The sequence below is a fragment of the Apaloderma vittatum genome, unplaced genomic scaffold, assembly GCF_000703405.1.
Source record: "Apaloderma vittatum isolate BGI_N311 unplaced genomic scaffold, ASM70340v1 scaffold5750, whole genome shotgun sequence".
Lineage (NCBI taxonomy): Eukaryota > Metazoa > Chordata > Aves > Trogoniformes > Trogonidae > Apaloderma > Apaloderma vittatum.
Genome location: NW_009692789.1, coordinates 1 through 16941, shown reverse-complemented (window position 1 = coordinate 16941; position 16941 = coordinate 1). Strand labels below are relative to the sequence as shown.

The following is a 16941-nucleotide window of genomic DNA, read 5'->3' as shown; positions in this document are numbered from 1 at the left end:
GACAATTGGGGTTGTTCAGCCTGGAGAAGAGAAGCCTCTGGGGAGACCTTATAGCAGCTGCCCAGTAGCTGAAGGGGGCCAAAGAAAAGAGAGGGACTGTTTACAAGTGTGTGTAGCGAAAGGATAAGGGCCAATGGTTTTAAACTACAGCAGGGTAGATTAGACATTAGGAGGAAGTTCTTTACTATGAGGCTATAAAGGTGGTGAAACACTGGAACAGAGAGGTAGTAGAGGCTCTATTCCTGGAGACATTCAAGGTCAGGCTGGATGAGGCTCTGAGCAATCTGACTCAGTTAAAGATGTTCCTGCTCACTGCAGGGGGGTTGGACTAGAAGACCTTTATAGGTCCCTTTCAACCCAATCCATTCTATGATTTCATGAAAATGGGACATGGGAGGGGTGGAATACAGTCTTTCCAAGACATCTTCTGCAAATGAGATCTATGAACAATGATAACATGCACATGTAATTTTTAAGAGAGCAGTTTAATCAGAATTGATCTCTGAATTATCTTGCACTTTTATTGAGAAGTTTTTAAAACTTTACCTGTAACAACTGCACCACATTTGGTGTTTTATTAAACATCTCCTGGAGCTGGTGCAGAATTGTGTTGTGACAGTTGCTGCAACCTGAGTTTGGGCCCACAGTTCCCAGTGAAATGTGGAATTTCTGGAGTATGGAGTTCCACTGAATGCTGATCTGCAATGTCAAGGACATAAAATGGTCTTGGAAACTAGAACAACTACGAGGTTGTAACAAGAAAGCTAGTCTGCTTTGATTTCTTCCCCTCATTTTCCATTAAACATCAACAAATCCCTAACTCGCCTTCCTCAAAAGTTGCTGAGGTTGTGAAAATAAATAAATAAATAAAAGCTGTTAGCTTTAACAGCTAGCTGTTAAATCCATTTAGCTAGCAAGATTATTGGCAACCACAAAGATGGGGAATTATTTTAGTAAGCCAATCAAAAAGAGAAAAAGCCTTTTCTGTCAAAGGTGAAATAGAAAGAACTGAAGTTGAGAGATTTGTGCTGCAGAGAACTGATTAATGAGGTGGACAAGTTTTCTCAGTCACATCACACAAACCCAAGAACTAGACATGCTAAGACATAAGGAAGTGACATGAAAAATCCACACTGCTGCTCCTGCTACTTATTAACTGTCCCAATAAAATGCATACTGAAATACTCCTAACAATTCAGCTTAGAATGTGAACATATAAAACCGTCCAGGAAGCAAATTTCAAGTGTATCAGCTACTTTGCATCAGCTGGACACCAAAACATATTCATAGTCTGTAATAAACATGCACTTATTTCCTCCTCTCCCTTGCATTTAAGGCAAGGATGTGAGCAAACAGTCAGTTATCAAAGGAATTAATAAACTGTAAATTCAAATACTACTCAGTAACAGCACTGGGAACGGCACTGCTACCAGAGAACTATGGACCACCTCACTTGAAAGCATGGCACTACATTTGAAAAATTTGTTAGGAGCCCTTTCTTCTAAGGCAGAGTTAGACACTCAGCTTACATATACACAAATATCCCAGTACGGAAAGCAGTGACCAGTAGCAACACTTAGCATAAGTCTGTGAAGAAAAGGCCGCCACACCGGCCTCCATCAATCAGGAGAATGCAACTGTCCTTCCCACAATTTAAAGCATCTTACACAAATTCTCAAAAATTCTGAAGATCTAGTAACCTAGCAAATTAGCAATCTGGCACCCTCTATTTCTGTTTTTTTTACACTCATCAGTATTAATTCCACAACAATTTAATAAAAGGAATTGTTTTGTAGCACAATTCTGAGACCTCTAAGCCTATCCATTCTGTTTTCAAATACGCCTTTTAAGCACAGGTAAGAGTTACTTACTGAGCTCCCCTTGGTAGTTCCGTAACAAAGGATAAGTTTTCGGTAATTGTAGATACGAACTTCTGAAAAAATGTTTAAGTGGTTGGGTATATCTTCGAAGAGAGGAGGGAGAAAGAGTTAGAGTGAGAAAACCACAGCAACCTGTAAACACATCATTTTAATGAAAAGGAGGCGATTCCTGTACCTGGTAAGGAACGTGCAAACTCCAGGACACATTCATACAGCCGAGCGATACTGTTCCAGTCATTAAGGAACATCTCAACGACTTTGCGACCTCCAACTGGTTCAGATAACTGGTTTTCATACGTCAGATAAACATGACGGGTTGGTCCTGCAGTGTTAGGAGATGGTAAATACTGATTAAACTAGCAGTTTACAGAGTACAAGTGAACCATAGCAACTGACCAGCAAACATATCGAAATAATAAAAGTGCATTAACTCAGCAGTCAAAATTTTGATTCAGGTACACTGTGGTTTATTAGAAATATGAAAAGCAGATAGTTGTTCAATAACACCAAACCATTAGAACTACTGGAACAGACAACATAAACCACAAAGAAACATAATGTACCAGTCTTCCTAAATTAAACCTACCTTGCTCCCTGGATGAAGTGCTATTAAGTGGACAGTTGGCAAACACCAGCTCAGCCACCCATGTACGATTATTTCTACCTTGTAATCGGAAAGTGCAATCAAGAAGAGATCGGTCCAGAGCCTTCTGTGTTTCCTCGTTTACACCTTTACAAGGGGGAATTCTACTCATGATTAAAAAAAAAAAAAAAAAAAAAATCTCAGTTATACACAGTAGAGTTCTAAAACTAAAAATATTGCTTTCTAGCACTTCCTGAAGGACTCCAGAGTCTGGACACAAAAGAATGAACAAACCAACAGCAAAGACAGGTGCACTGCACAGTGACATATTCTAGTTCTCTTCAAGGACTGTAATAAGTGTGTTACAAAAGCACTCTGAGTTGAGACCAATTTTTATACGGATTCAACGCCTGCAAACTGCAGAGTGTGAAGGGATCTATGGAAGTGCCCTGGTGAAGTAATAACACACCAATACAAAGCTCCTATACAGAGAAACAAGCCCAAAAAGATGAATATAAGGAAGTTCTGCGGTAACCTGAATTCATGAATCAGTTTGCCTTCTAAAGTAAACTCACTCTAAACGCAATGAACAACCTGGCAATTATCTCAGAACCCACTAATTTATTCATATCCCAATGTGACAACTGAGCAGAGGTGAGACACTAAATAAAGCTTGAGTAAAAACATGTCAAACTCTTTTTCAAATCCCTCCAGAGCCTATTCAGAAATTTCACATACCACCCTCAACTTCAGCTCACAAGCTCCCAGTACTTCTCTGCTCATAGGCAAAGTTAAAAAGATAAGGCCCAATGCATTTAGAGACTGATGCCTTTGTATCACTACACATTTCTGCAGCATAAAAGAAGTTAAGAAACTAGACGGTATCTTTGGGGCTTGGGTTTTTTTTTGATTGTTTGTTTTAAACCGATATAATCCATTTACTTCATAACACAATCCAAAGTTTTAAGTGGTGAGGCTTGAGGTAGGCTTCAAGAAGTGAAAAAACAGTCTGGATTGCCAGTTAGAAAGCACTGCAGTCAATAGCTGGAGGTCCAATTAGCAGCTGGCTGTGGCTGGCATTCCTCAGGGTTAGCACAAAAGCAGATACTATTTACCAATTTCAAAAACCTCAATCACCAGCAGAGTGGGGACTGACTGGCTGGGTATCAGCTCTGCAGGAAAAGAATTTTGGGGCCTGGGAGACAGATCAGAGTCAGCAACATGCCCTTGCAGCAGTGACAGACTGGGCTGTATGAGCCAGGCAATCAAGTGACTGCTCCCCTCTGGTCAGCATTTGAGATCACTGTGCCCAGAGAGGGCACAAAAATCTCTGGAGATTGGAAGACGCAGCTGATCAGCTCTGCTTTGAACAGAAGATAGGACCAGATGATCTTTGCAGGTCCCTCTTAAATCACTGTACAATTCTCACGTGTTTCCTCTACAAGTTTCTTAACCACGCAATTGTCTTTTCTAGGATTGCTTGCATTTTCCTCTGCTGTATCACATACTGGCAACATATGGAGTACATAGGCCTCTGATATGATCTAAAATTGCAATTACGTGTTCATGAATAATCACCATATCTTCCTTAGCACTGCCTGAATTTTAGGATTGAGGACTGTTCTCGGAGCTCTCTAGTTTAGGTTAATGAAGGAAACATGGTTCTGCATCTATGCTTCACATGAGAGTGCAAGACATAAAATAATTAAAAAAAAAAACCCACACCAAAACCCAACAACAAAAACACCCAAACCCCAAAATCCCTCTTCCTGGTATTTTTAGCGTTACTCTCCTAACAATCCTTTTTTTCTCTCAAGTGTGTGTACAGTATTAAAACAAAACACAGGAACATATCCTCTTACTTTAATAAACGTATTGCATGGCTGAAGCCATCTCCTTCTACTTGTACTCCTTGGTGAGGAATGTCCATATTAGATAACTAAGAACAAACAAGAAAAATGTTATCCCAAGCAAAAAGTCAACCAAAATAACTAACTTTTTCAAGGATTTTTTTTTTCTCCCTAAGGGTTACTGATGTTTCACATCCTCAAGCACTGGAAAGCCAAAAACTAGACTGTGCAAGTCAAGTATAAATTTCCCAACCCCTCCCACAAATGTGTCTTTCATCCACTCATTTCCCCTTTTCCCCTCAACTTCTAGAGCTTTTTGCAATGCTTGGTATTAGAGAATCAGCTCTAACAAGACTAGAACAACCTGGTGTAGAACACCAGTCACCCAGGGCAACTGTTGGCAGGGCAACTCCAAGTGAACACATGATCGTAAGTTTGCCAAATAGTCACATGTAGCCAAGAGAATCAGTAGTAGAGGAGAAGGAAACAGAATATTTTTTAATACATACCTCTACACGAAGCCCTATAAATGGCATATTCGTATCACACATGGCTACAATATGAGCTAGCACTTTATTGAAGGCACACATTTCTCCCGACCGTTTTGGTTTCTTAGGCTCTATGGAACATGGATCACCAGATAACTAGAATTAAAATAAAGACAAATGTTCTTGCACATTTGGAGCAAACACTTTGAAAATATGTCAGAAAATAAATCTCATTCATTCAATTTTTAAATGAATCACATCTTAAGCACAAACTCCTGAAAAGATCTGGTCCACTTCAGGAGTGGAGCAATTCAGTTAAATTAAGTTTATAACCACCTTCTTTCTTAAAACAGTATTTACATATTACTAAGTCGTATCAGCCTGACCCCAAGAAGCAACTCTTATCAGCCACTGCAGGTCTTTCAAAGACTACACCTACATGGCACAAAGCACATCACACAGGTACCAGTGCTCTGCATACACAAGCTATTCGTGCTGCTCTGCCTTGTCTCCTGAGAACAGCTGAGAAGGCCTGGCATGAACTAAAAGACAACTGTTGCAAAATAGTTTCCCAACATCTCCCTAGGGAAGCAGTCCAGAGCAACAAGCTGCAATACAAGTAAGACACCAGCCGTACAAACTTGAAAAAATGCTACTAAAGCTGGTATTGATGCTCAGAACACATTTAGCTTTCACACTCTATAACTGGCCCTATGGCTTTTGAAACCCATACCTTGCGCTTGACACCACTCTTCATTTGTTTCCCACTTTTTGTGTCTAGTACCAACTCCTCAATGTTTGGTTTGAACTGCTGTAGTAAAAGTGCAGTAGCAGGGCTGTCATCTCCTTCAGCGTAGCTCACAGAGAGAAAATGGTACTTGTACTCTAATTCTGTGGGGTTTCCAGGGACATCAAACATCTCTACAACCTGCATTTAAACAAAACAACAAATTGAGAAAAACCCTCAAGCTAAGAATATGTCTACATCAGTTCTTATATTCTCCACCTGAAAGAAGAGACATTCATCTTTTTCAAGATGTTAATACTGTGGCCAGAAGAGGGATCCAAAAAAAAGAAGGAAACCTAAAGTTTCAGTAAACAAAGAGAGTGGCAAGGTTGCTGAGTAATAAGCTTTTAGGTCCCCTCCTCTCTATAGGCCGGACTGCTTAACAAACCCACCGAATGAGAGAAGGGAGGGAGAGGGGGGAGTCTAGGATTACACGAGTCCTTGATTCCAAATGTTAGAGGTAACAGTACAACAGACCAACTGTCTGGTGTATCCATGATTGGAAGCAAAAGATAAATGCATTTTTCAGTTACTTACAATGTAGTACTGTGGAAGGCGAGTGAGCTTGATAAATAATTTGTGTTTGGAAAGGCTTCCCACTGGATGGCTCGCATAATTAGCTAGTTGAAGAGTTTCGCTGCTCACTGTAGGCAGATGTTTTATAGACTGCTTGCAACGTTGCTGCCCAAGCCAAAACCTTGCATTGAAACAAAGGTATTAGTACCCCAAGACTGTTTTACATTATTCTAGTATACTGCTGTTTAGAACATTAGTGACAAATTGAGTCAGTCATATTCTGAGTCAACATCTATCATTGATGTACAATCTAGATACAGAAAAATCCCACAGAAAATTTCACGAGTTCGTATTTTCTTATTACTATCTTTGTATTTTGTCATCAGCTTGAGTAACAGACAGCCGTTAATTTAAGAAAAACCCTGAAATTATTCACTGAAGGAATACATAAATAAATTTTTATATACCATAATACAAAGTTACAGTATAAAACAGAAGGGACAAATTAAAAAACATGCAGATTACAGTTATTTTACAATTTGGAATCCTCAATTATTTTTTGCTATAGAAAACAAGATCTTCGCTCCCATATGCTCGTTAGCAATACATTAGAAAAAGTCACCAAAACTGAGTGTCACTGTGGATTGTGTTATAAACAAACTCATTCACCTGAGTAAGTCTGGACATAAAGCCCCACGTGTAAGACACCAAATTTATTCTATTGTTTGGAATTAAACTTTGTCATATTTCAATGGATTTTGGCTATAGTGGCAAGGCCAGAAAGCAAAGGTAGGTTTGAAAGGGGCTCAGAAACGCATCAGTTTTTCAGTCAGATTTCCACTGAAAACAGCAGAGGAAAGTGTGGGTGCTCATTACGACACACCACATTTATTTTCGTAGATACATGTTAGATAGATAGTGCTGTCCTAAAAGACATTTCGTGGGACTGCCTAGCTTCCTCAAAAACTGCAGCACTACCCAAGCTATTATCTTGAGTACATTATTTATAACAAAGGGAGGTTGATTAGTTTCTCCAGGGTGCCAGTGCTTCATGCGTCATCACACTTCTTTTAGAAGCATAATTCCTCAAATAGAGGTTTCACCCTGCAATTAGCTCAGAGTACTGGGAATTTCCAAAGCGACAGAGCGGGCAGAACTTCGTTTTCATGCAGATGCAAAATGTATTTGTATTATTTGCTACAAGCTCTTATGGGAGCCAAATGTATCTTGTGCTTAAGTCTCAGGGCTTTACAAAAGGAAGATTAGAGGTTTAAACCAGCAAGGGCTGAAGTGTTAGAAGATAAACAGATATTATTATTATCCTAGGCCACTTCCTGGTTTTTCCTCTGTATTGTGAGAAGGGAGATTATTCTTGCTGAGAAACAAGCAGAGTTCAGCTGCAGAAACAAAGTGTAATGCAGGAGCTAGAAAAGGAACATGAACACAAAATGAGATCCTTGGGAAGCAAGCGGTCTGCTACTGACTTAAAGGGAAAAGACTTCACGCAGAGCGTGCGCGTGGCAATGCACGAGGCTACATGTAAGGGGGAAGACTAAAGGAAGACTACAGAATCAACTTGAAGAAAAAGCAGAATTTCCCTCCACCCATTTAGAGGAGATGGCAAATACTGAAGGTTGCTCAGAACAGTGAGAAAGTTTATCTCCTACCGTGGTAAAACCCAAAGCCATGCAAGTGTGATCATCCAAAATACAAATATGGTGATTCATTCTATGCAAACTTTGTGAAGCATTCAAGTCACTTACTTGAGCTGCTGCAGCCAAGGAATGATACGCTTCATATCGTCATTAACAGATTTCTCTATGTCATCGAGTGTCAGCTGATCTGCAAGAACAGCAGGTAAGCGAATGGTCTTAACATCTGCTCTTCAAACAAAAATTTAATTTAACAAACAATTAATCACAGAATCATAGAGCAGCTCAGGTTGGAAGGGACCTTGAAACATCCTATGATCTAACCTTTTGTGCGAAAGGGAGCCTAAGCAAGATTATCTAATCCCTTGTCTCACTGCATCTTGAAAACCTCTAGTGATGGGAACTTTACCACCTTGCCTGGGGTGGTTGTTCCAGTGACTGATGGTTTTCACTCTAAAAAATTTCTTCCACAGATTCCACCTCTCCTTGTAATTCCTTGTAATTGTTGCCCCTCATCTTCTCCATGTGGCTCATTGTGAAGAGAGATTAAGATACACAACAGATGATCCATAATGCTTGTAAAATCACAGCAGTATGCTATCAGGCAAATGAACTAAAAGAACTCACTTTCCTTCTTTTCACAAGTCATCTGAAACCCAAAGTTAAGACATGCACAGTAACTCAAAATGCGTTAAGGTCACATAATACAATTTTCAATCAGGTCCATATATGAAATGACTGTGTCCTTTAACAGCACAATGCAGAAATCATAAGTCATAGAGAATATGCATTGCAGTAATGTCCAACAATACTTAGGAATGTCTAAAAATATTTAATGTCTAACAATATTTAGTCTGTTGTCCTCTTAAAATATACGTAATGGAACTGTCACTCATAAGCACAAAGGTCCACTTCTCTGCTCCTCAAACTCAAATACTGAGGTGATGACCCAAATGCAGTGTTCATCTGCACTACTCTTACTTACAGAACTTCACAGAATTGTTCTCACAAAACTACCTCGCAATGCAGGATTTTTGCAAGATATTACATAGAACCTGGTTTTGCACCCACTTACCAACACCATACAGCATCAGCTGGAACATTCCAGAGTGGAGATCAACAAATACATGCAGGCACTCTGATCGACCACATGGTTCCAAAATTGGAATTACAAGAGTTGGAAGAGCCGTCTCAATGAATGCTAAACAAAAATTGATATTAATAATCTGACACAAGATTAAAGTTCATTATATTAAAACTTAGCCCACTATAATCATAAAGCCTGTTTTTATAGAAGCAATCTTCACTTACAAATTATTACATTTAACACAAAGAGGGAACTGAATATAAGAATTTCTCTGTGAAAATAGTGCTAGTAACAAACCAATGAGAAAAGGCAGAGCAGATCTGAAGGATATTCTTAATCCTTGAATATCTTTTAACTCACCATGTTGTGAGCTCAATTCAAATCCTAATAGTTTCAGCAACAGTTTAAGCAAAGTCTCATCCAAAGTTAGCTTAAGACGGTGAAGGATTTGCTTTCAGTTCTGAACATGTACAAAATCTACATTAGACAACTTTTAACCCTTCAGCTCAGACTCTAATGCTCTACCAGCTTCATCTATTATACTGCATTTAGAGGTCGGAGTATTTTACAATTATCAATGCAAAATAATTTAAATCTAAATCTTATTAATTCTGAACACACTTCCCTTTATTTTTTCATAATTTTTATTTAACCTAATGAAAATAACAAAGAGCAAGTAAAAAAGGAAACCATTCCTAGGCACAAATGGAACTTGAAATAAACGTCAGTAGAAAACACATACAATTGTCATTAATGTTGTAGGTCTTAAGAATGGCTTTCAGCTCCTGGAGTTTTTGATGAGATCTTGCATGGACACTGTCTATCAGGAGTTTTTCTATTGAAAGGTGGTCAATCTGCAAAAACGGAACGTACTTGATCAAGTTCAGATTTGATGCACAGACTTCATGCATAAAACAATCACTTCAGAAAGAACTTACTTACAGCTGTGGTGAACCTAATGAACTATTAACTTGAGTATTTGGATCACTGTAAAATAACTAACATAAGTTTCTGTCTGTGCAGCAAGCAGTTAGAGGGTTTCTGAGAGAAAACTAAGAGAATATGTAGAAGGGAAGTTTCACAAACTATGCTGGTCCCGGTCCCTTTGCAGACCTACTTGCTCTGGATCAAGTGTCTGGAGCATCTGTTTAGAATTGGCTTAACCAAAGGGAAAAAAACCCCAACCACCTCAACCAACCAAAAAACAAACACTGTTAGAATACGGTTGCCTCTACACAAGAACATATGTAGCTGCAGCAGGAAATGCAACCCATCAGTGTTAGTCCTGCAGAGAGGACTACACTGGGGTGGAGATACAGTGGCAGGCACTGAGTATGAGCAGCCCTACTGAACAAAGGAGTATCTAGAGGCTTGCATCTAAAGCATCTAGAGGCTCCTGTACCGCTGGTGCAGAAGATTATGCCACTACTTATATCCATTGTAGCTTACTTGTGCAACCCAAATGAAAGCACTTGCATTTACTTCCAGTCATGTTACAGCCATATTATTTACAGATTTTGCATAAGCAAAGCTACAGATTGCTGTAAAACCTTTTGCTAGTTAACCTCGCATTGCTCTGAAAACTGTTCAAGGAGAATTAAACTCAAATTTTATCCTGGCATACAAGAGAAATGCAGGAGAGGTTTATACCAGAACTTCAGTACATGCCTTTGTATAGAAACCAGAATAACTCTCCCCTAAAGGCTAGCTTGCCAATACAAGGCCTTAAAAATCAAGTGTTTATCCAATCACAAGAGTATTTCAACCCAGCAGCCACTAGGAGTTAAATCGTCCTCACAAACAAGTGACTACAGGTTCTATACCTACATCCAACTTTCAGGAGGTTAACGTATAATAACTTGCCTAGACAAACATATTTGTTCATGCCATTGTTTTACATAGTATCTTAAATAAACAGCAACACAGCGTGCTATCTACGTCATCACAGCTGAGATCATTATTCAAACACTAGAACAGCAGTGTGTATATATCATAGCTGATACATTTTTTAAGCTCAGAGCAAGTAGTTATAAAGGAAGTCAGTGTTAACTTTTGATAAATCTCGCATTTACTGTAGCCTTATATCTTAATCTACAGTCTGTAGATCTGATTGAGTAGGCTTAGACTGCATCAGCTCCAGTGGAACTTCAGCAGATGTTCTGGATAAAACACATTCTCCTGGATTTAGGCATAAATACAGTATCTTCACCAAATTAACTGTATATTCAGTAGTCTAAATATGTAAATTTAATATATTAAATCAAATTCTTTGAGCTATTAAATTTAGTATATATTTACTATACTAATAGTAGAATTTCTACTCCAGAAGTAGACTGGAAGGCTACTATGTTCCACTAAGCTTCCCACATTCCTCTGTAGCCCAAACCATACGAAGTTGTTGACATTTTCACCACACAGACTTGTCTGTCAGACTTGGTGAACAAGATGGGCCAAGAGGCTCAAATACGAAGTACATGCAGTATGTCAAGGCTATCACCAGTAGAAAGTTCTCTGATAGGTGAAGAATCTGAGCTGGGGAGCTTTTCCCTGTGGGAAAGCTACACTGAACGTTTGAAAAATCACACCATTCACTCCAGTTTATTAACTCTGTTAAATCCAAACACTGTAAGAAATACAACAGACACACCCTGATAGATCACATCCAGACTTGCCGAGGACCTTACACAAGACTTCTTATAAAAGCTAGAACGCAGTTTCTCTTAGATATCATTAACACAGATCTAGAATTATCACCAGTGATGTCTTAACCAAGTAGGACGTTGGCTGCAATTACTCATTTTGGATCCCTCATTTAACATATAGGAATCTGAACAACACAAAGGCAGATTCAAACAGGCCACACAACATAATCCGTTCAGTGATCACGTAAAACCAAGCTTCACCTAACCTTTGTAACAAGCAAACCACATTAGCTCTTCTGCATGAGATTCCCAAACCATAGTGTAAGATTTTCTGAAGTGGGACAGTCAACTCTAACAAAGTGGGGAAGCTGGTTTTCAGAGGAAGTTTACACAGCATCTCCACAACAGGAAAGGGAAGAACCCTCTCTCTATCAAGCACCTCAAGTCAAATGCTAAACTGTAACTGAAACTTTGCTGTTTCTCTGCAGCCTCAGCGTTCTGTCTCCTAAGTGGTACACAATGCACTGTGAAGTAGGTGTGGTTTCGAAGAAGGCCAGTAAGTTGTAACAATTTCAGGTCCCCGCATAAACATACCACAACCTAGAGTAACTGCTGACTACAAATCTGAGGACTGGCTCTTTAAATAGAATTAAAGCGAAACAAAGTGACAATACAAAGCACTGTTAAGTTTTTGGTTTATAAAACTAGATGCCTACTGCAAAGCAAACCTTTACCTTCATGGCTCTTTCCATCAGTTTGGAATCACAAGCTGGCAGTGGAGGCTCATGAGATATTTGTAAGGGTTTTGAGACATCGGTCTCATCAATCTTAATAGTGACCTTATGAACAGATGCAGTCCCTGTTTTTCTACCAAGCACCTGTTGGCTTAAAAGAAAGAGAATAATTAAACCATGTAACTGGAATAGCAGAAACCATGTTCTTCAGTAGCTAACCCTTGATTCTGAGAGTTCTGGTTGAAAATAAGATTATGTCAGAATTGAAAGTTTACAGTTTGATGCAGAACTGTTGGTAAACTGTAACTACATAAAGAAGTAGGTGGCTGTAAATTCAACATAATCAGAAGAGTATTTTGGTTGCTTTTTAAAATTTTATCTAGTGTGTGTCAAGCAATAAATATAGTAAAAGACTGGCAAAGAACTAACTATTTCCTTAGACAAGTAAACCAACCACACAAATACAAGTCGATTTAGAATTGTATCCTTTGCTCTCCTGCACATTAATGTACACCTCTAACTTCTTTGCAAGTCAAGCAACATGTTTAGGCACTTAACTACAAGAATCAGTAGTCACATCAAAAAGCAAACATAATTCTGAAAATTCTGGCTCAGGCTTAGTAAACAAATCCCCTCCTCATTATTTCAGTTATTGTTTGTTAACAGCCCTTTTAAAATTAACTTACTTCCAAACAGAAAGCGAGAGACATTTCCCTGCATGATATCGCTCCACTTGCACAAGGTCACCCCAGCGCTCTCGAATCAGCATTAGTGTTTGCGAGTGCAACACTTCCAACTGAAGTGCTAAGCAGAAGGAGTCTAATGAAGGGAGTGAAGAAAATATAAGACCTCCAAAAAGTCTGTGCACTACATAAATCTATTTGTCATAAAAGCCAGACAAGACAGTGTCTGAAAACACACTAATGTACTAATCCAGAGACAACGACATATAAATAGCATCAAATAGTTCTCAAAGGTTTTTTGTTTTTTTTTCTTTTTTCAAACTCTTATCTAGGCCAGGGTGGTAGACAAGAGTGTTAGAGTAGCTTTGTTCTATAGATTTTAACTCTGATCATCTTCTAGAGAATAGAAGATCATTAAAAAAGAAATTCAATTTACCCCATAGTTACCATTAACCCCATCGCTCATGGTCACCCTAAAATATCCATTTCCTTTTACAGAAACCGTTTCACTGAAAACCATTTCAGGCCATCAAGCTATTTCCCTTTGCACACAGAAAATCACTGAGCTACTTCCTGCATGTGCTGTATCTTTTTATTATTCACTATTATTCACACAGGTGCAATACAGTTAACGCACCATCATCACTTTACTCCAGTTCTCAGCAGCAAGACCCATCAGCTCCCAAATCTTCCAAAGGTAGCACTGAATTCTGCTTCTGAAGCCAGCACAAGCAGCCAGCTGCTGCTGCACTGCCTGGCCACACAGTCTGTGTGCCTCACCTCTACCTTTGCTGATTAAGTGCACAAAAATTCAAATTCTACATGCTGGCACCTCAAAACAACTGTTTCCAAGGCCATCACTTTTACTCCATGTCCAGACATTTCCCCTTAGCTTAACAAGGAATACACCTTTCTTGACTAATCATAGAATGGCCTAGGATGGAAGGGACCTTAGAGATCATCTAATCCAGCCCCCCTGTCGTGGACAGGGACGCCTCTCAACTAGATCAGGTTACTCAAGGCCTCAGCCAGCCTGGCCTTGAACACCTCCAGGGAGCGGGCAACCACAACTTCTCTAGAGAATTTATTCCAGAGTCTTACCACCCTCATACTGAAGATTTTTTTTTTCCTAAGATCTAATCTAAATCTATTCTCCTTTAACTTAAATCCATTTCCCCTTGTCCTATCAGTGGACACTTTTCACAAAAGTCCCTTCTCAGCCTTCCTGTAGGTTCCTTCAGGTATTGGAAGGCAGTTATAAGGTCCCCCCGGAGTCTTCTCTTCTCAAGACTGAACAACCTTAGTTCCCTTAGACCAGCAGCTACCAGGAAGAGCAAAGCTACACTAAACAGCTTATTCAAAAGCAACTTTCAGAAGGATACGTAGACAGTTGTACATGTCCTGAAGCGGCTTTTCATCAGCAAACAGCCGTGACTGGACCAACTGATGGATGAAGTTGATCTGCATGCTATGAACCAAGGCTCGACCATCTTTCATGAATTAAAAAGAATTCATATTAGACATCAAGAAACTTGGTATCATAAATAAATAAATAAATGACACAACTGTACTGAGCAATTTCCATACAAGGATTTCTGCCAAAATCCTTAGTTTACTCTGGAAATCTCAGTCTACTACAACTGTCACAGTCTACCATTGTTAAGGTATTAAAAGCAAAGTGAAAACAGGACAAGTATATACAGCTTCATTATCTTAAGTTGCGATATGCATAAGACCCAGTATAAACAAGACTTACACAGCATCAGAGATAAACATCATGTTAAAAAACACGTGTGAAGGTTTGATTATTTTTTCTTACCACCAGTTTCCTTGTCTTCGACCAAAATTTCCAGTTTGAGAAGGCGCCAGGGGATGTCAGGGTCATCACCCATCACTGTCAAGGTGGCCTCAAACTCACCCTCAACTCGAAACTTCACACGGCCATTGGCTAAGGATGAAAAAAAATGTTTTATGTCACTAAAAACATCAGTGTGGTAGCTCCTAGCACTAACAATTAATTACTTTACTATGGTTTCTGTTCTGTCACACAGGTTTCTGTGCAACTCTGAAGATTTCACAGTTGCTTCTACGACAGAACCAGCATCGAGAAGCTGCTTGGACAGACGTACCAAACTGTCCCAAACAGCAGTACTTTAGTCAGGACAACTTGTTAATACTTGTGCTACTATAATATCGAGTAACACTGAGCTGACTACCAGCCTCACAAGTTAGACAAACAAAACGCTTGGCTTCATTTTTCCAATTCTTTGCTGTATCAACAATGAACACTTCAAGCAAAATTCAAAAGAGGCTCAGAGGATGATCTCAGCCCAGGCTGAAATCTAGCCCTGGAAACACATGTCACTAGAAAACGTTTATTTAACATTAAAATATGAAAACTTCATTTTCATGTGACAAAGACAGTCTTTTGTATAATTCATATACATGTACACCAAAGATTACGTACACTATTTATTTAATTGACATATATATCCTCATACCTTCGTGAACACTGTTACCAGTTTCAAGAACTAAACTACTACTAAACTGTCTAAACTACTTAAGCACTGTCATAAAGAGAATGAGCAGCAGAATAATTCAGTACAAGTCCTTATTATTACCTACAGCTCAACCTTCTTCTCAATCACTTAAGAAAATATATAATATAGCTTTAGAATTATAGGCATATATAAATTTTAACCATGTTAACTCACAAAGTTTAATTTTAAAAGGCATCCGAGACATGCTCTTAAAACAAACCAAACCCCAAACCAGAAACTGATAGTCACTGAAATGTTTAGTTAACTGAAAAATCTGAGGAGATCAGACATATATCCATTTACAGTTCTCTTAGAAAAAAAGGCTCTAATACTGACATGCACGTGTTCTTATAGGGACCAGTAAAAACTACTACTAAGATTTTTCAGAAATATCTTTTTTAGGTCTGTGTGGTATGGTTTCCACATGGCTAACCTTGTCTTAGTTAAAAGCATGGACTATTCACAGCAGCTCCACTCCCTGCAATTCTGCAATAACCTAGTTGAGTTTCATAGAATCATAGAATGCGTTGACTTGGAAGGGACCTTTTTACAGGTCACCCTTCCTATAAAAAAAGGCTATTTTAATGTCTACCACTACCTGGGCTAAACAAAAACAGAGATCTGAAAACAAATTAAGGGATGAGGCACTGCGGTGAGCAACAGAACAAAAGCCTTGCATGAACAAATTCTACACATGAAGATGAGTATCAATACATTAATAAAAAAACATGAGAGCAACTTGTTTAAGCTAAAGTTCAAAGAGTTTGTACAGAAGGACCTAACAGTTTAATTAAATTGCATTTTAAAATTAAGATAAAGCAGTTACATTGTTAGGCCTTTTCCATAACATGTTTGCTGAAAGAGGAGACATTTCTACAGCCTTTTGCCATTATTTGCGCAGGATTTCTTCTCAAAAGTAAATATTTCAGCAATATTACCAGTGCCCTCACTTTTCAAAAGGGGAAAAAAGAGATTTTGATGTCACATAGAGACAGGACCCCAGTCTTAATAGATGAAGCACGCCTGATGGTCTTACTTCAGCTACCTTTTAGCTTTGCTATAGTACTAAAGCAACATTTTTTAATCAGCCTGCAATTAGTTATCCTTCAAAAAGTAATTCCAGTTCTTACCAACAGTAAGATTTGCCAGCTGCGGAGGGAGATCTGTAGTCACCAGTCGATGTCGAAGGATCTGGTTTAACTGATGAAGTGTTGTTTGCTTCTCAATCTTTGTTATTGGGTCAGGAGGGATTATTTTATCCTGTTAAAATAAACACAGAGAAGCTTACATATCTCAAACATGTATAAATACATTGACAGTAGCAACAATGAAAACTAACAACTCTAGAAGTCTGAAAATATAAATACTACTAGCCATTACACAAGTTTTGTCTCTTGCAATAAGATTTGTTTTCTAGTTGATTACATTTTACCCGAGAGTGACCACTGAATAAAATTGCTCAATTTTAAATAAAAAAAAAATTAAATAAATTAAATAAA

At 38.7% G+C, this 16941-nt stretch overlaps 1 protein-coding gene across 1 annotated transcript in view; it reads right to left on the bottom strand.

Moving 5' to 3' along the window:
- The window catches only part of MED14 (mediator complex subunit 14), a gene marked incomplete at its 5' end in the record, with an annotated part of 30452 nt that extends 13750 nt beyond the window's left edge, over positions 1–16702 (bottom strand). The window contains 16 exons of the mRNA XM_009867872.1: positions 547–699; positions 1872–1963; positions 2056–2202; positions 2467–2627; positions 4326–4402; positions 4823–4957; positions 5535–5729; positions 6126–6285; positions 7868–7946; positions 8832–8957; positions 9586–9697; positions 12220–12370; positions 12906–13038; positions 14285–14392; positions 14722–14850; positions 16573–16702. Of these exons, the coding sequence (XP_009866174.1) occupies positions 547–699; positions 1872–1963; positions 2056–2202; positions 2467–2627; positions 4326–4402; positions 4823–4957; positions 5535–5729; positions 6126–6285; positions 7868–7946; positions 8832–8957; positions 9586–9697; positions 12220–12370; positions 12906–13038; positions 14285–14392; positions 14722–14850; positions 16573–16702 (2088 nt within the window). The remainder of the gene's footprint in view (positions 1–546; positions 700–1871; positions 1964–2055; positions 2203–2466; positions 2628–4325; positions 4403–4822; positions 4958–5534; positions 5730–6125; positions 6286–7867; positions 7947–8831; positions 8958–9585; positions 9698–12219; positions 12371–12905; positions 13039–14284; positions 14393–14721; positions 14851–16572) is intronic.
- Between the last annotated feature and the right edge of the window lie 239 nt (positions 16703–16941).